Below are 1843 nucleotides of genomic sequence, written 5' to 3' on the forward strand. Positions count from 1 at the left end.
AGATAATTAAAGAGAACTTAAAAGGACCTTTCAAAGCTACAAAATTGTTGTCTGCTGGTAATCTTATCTAAACACCATTCTACAAATGCTACTCGTAAAAATTATGAAAATTGATGTTTTCATTTGTGCATCAATACAATTGAAATTGTGCACAAGAAATAATTGATGAACATACCAAGAATGAAAAACACAACAATTTTGTAAAACATAAGAATGAAACATACAAATAAAACATTGAATAAGACATAAGAATGAAAAACACAACGATTTTGAAAAACATACAAACCACAAGCATGAAAATATTGATGTAAAAATTCATTAAAAAGTCTCCAGACTAATGCACATTATTTCCTAAAAATACAAAAGATAAACCTATTTTATTATTTTTAGTATTACTTAATTTGTACAACTATCAACTCTGTAGCTATAACCCCGTTATCTTGACTCACATTTCATAGCTATAATCAACACCACAGCCGAGTCAAGCACCCTCGGTTGGTAAATTACGAGTTGTCTCTCCATCTAGACTCTCCTCATCAGTATCATCTTCACTATCATCTTCACTGTCATCTTCATCTCCCATCCTGAGGCAAACAATCCATACATAGTGTCAGTAAGAAACAGATTAACCACTATTAAGTAGAAAGATTAGAATCTCGACTCAAGGAATTGAGGTAGGGTTACTCAAAACTGTAAGAGGACATTCACTACGGAGCATTATTAATCCCAAGTTAAATTTCCTATTTGTCGATATTAAGAAAAACCCGCTGAGAATATACTTAACCCTAATGAAAAACACACATTAATCCTACCAAATTCCCAAAGATCGAAACAGATGATTACCATAAGCGAGCACGTTTTTCCATCGCAGCTGCTTCCTCTTCCACCTTGCGCTTGCTATTGGTGTTTAACTTGTCAGCCTCGACTAGCCCCGAGGCCACGGCTAACTCCACTTCCTCCATGGCGTGTGACGTCTCGGCTCTAAACTTTTCAAGCTCCTCAATCGCACCATTGTCCTCCTCCTTAGCCTTCGTAGCCTTCTTCAGAAACTCCTCCGCAGCTTTCTCAAGCTCTCGTTCCCCCGACTCCGCCTTCCACTCCCTCAGTTTCTTCTCAGCGTTCACATGACGCAATCGGCGGCCACTCATATCCCGACAAGCATCAAAATTACTTGTCTTCTTCTGGCCAGCCTTGGTAGCCGCCCCACGCAGCAGAGAACCAAACCCTCCCTTCCCTCCAGGCAAGCGCAGCAGCAATGTACACGAAGGAAAGCTCCCGTCCACCGACGCGGACAGCGAAGTATCGCGATCCACGACCGACGTTCCCGTCACCAAGCGCATACAGTGCAGTGGAATGCCCGTGCGCTGGCTTACGCGCAGCGCCACGCTCTCCCCCAAGACAACGCCATCGCCCTCGCCCTCGAAGCGCAAGCACAAGGTCCGCCCGTCCAAACCCTTCACTAGCATCTGTCGCGTCGACGAAGCCATCACCATTGCAGCAATTGCAATTACACGTTGTCTCACTCAGTCACTACCACAACAAAAACACAAAAGCAACAAAAAAATGACGCTTCCTTAATCCCCCTTCCTTTACTACTACTACTCCTCTCCTCTGCTCCAATGCTACAATGAATGCTATATAATAATATTTCGAAACCACTTTCGACACATACAGTCCTACGGACTCCAAAAAGACAGAACCCTAATCGAGCAGAGAGGATCTCTTCTTGTCCATTCGACAGGCATACATGTATAGATGAATGATAATATGTTGATGAATGATGAGTAAATGAGCTGTTGGTGGATGATGCGTGGATGGATGATATGTTTATGGATGAATTAAG

General features: G+C 42.3%; 1 protein-coding gene across 1 annotated transcript; it reads right to left on the reverse strand.

Annotated features, from left to right (window-relative positions):
- Window positions 1-290: 290 nt before the first annotated feature.
- On the reverse strand, window positions 291-1627 carry LOC112274653 (uncharacterized). The gene is made up of 2 exons (XM_024504311.3): window positions 844-1627; window positions 291-584 (listed from the first exon to the last, which is right to left on the reverse strand). Exons 1-2 carry the CDS (start codon window positions 1491-1493, stop codon window positions 482-484), a joined length of 753 nt encoding a protein of 250 aa, XP_024360079.1. The 5' UTR covers window positions 1494-1627; the 3' UTR covers window positions 291-481.
- Between the last annotated feature and the right edge of the window lie 216 nt (window positions 1628-1843).

This window comes from Physcomitrium patens, chromosome 22, assembly GCF_059467195.1.
Source record: "Physcomitrium patens ecotype Gransden chromosome 22, ASM5946719v1, whole genome shotgun sequence".
In the NCBI taxonomy this organism is placed as follows: domain Eukaryota; kingdom Viridiplantae; phylum Streptophyta; class Bryopsida; order Funariales; family Funariaceae; genus Physcomitrium; species Physcomitrium patens.

Excerpts from the sequence above, each read along its gene's own strand:
- LOC112274653 (XM_024504311.3), bottom strand. The coding sequence starts at position 1,493 with ATGGTGATGGCTTCGTCGACGCGACAGATGCTAGTGAAGGGTTTGGAC. Across the intron at positions 585-843 it reads GAAAAACGTGCTCGCTTATG|GATGGGAGATGAAGATGACA; the intron begins GTAATCATCTGT and ends TGTTTGCCTCAG.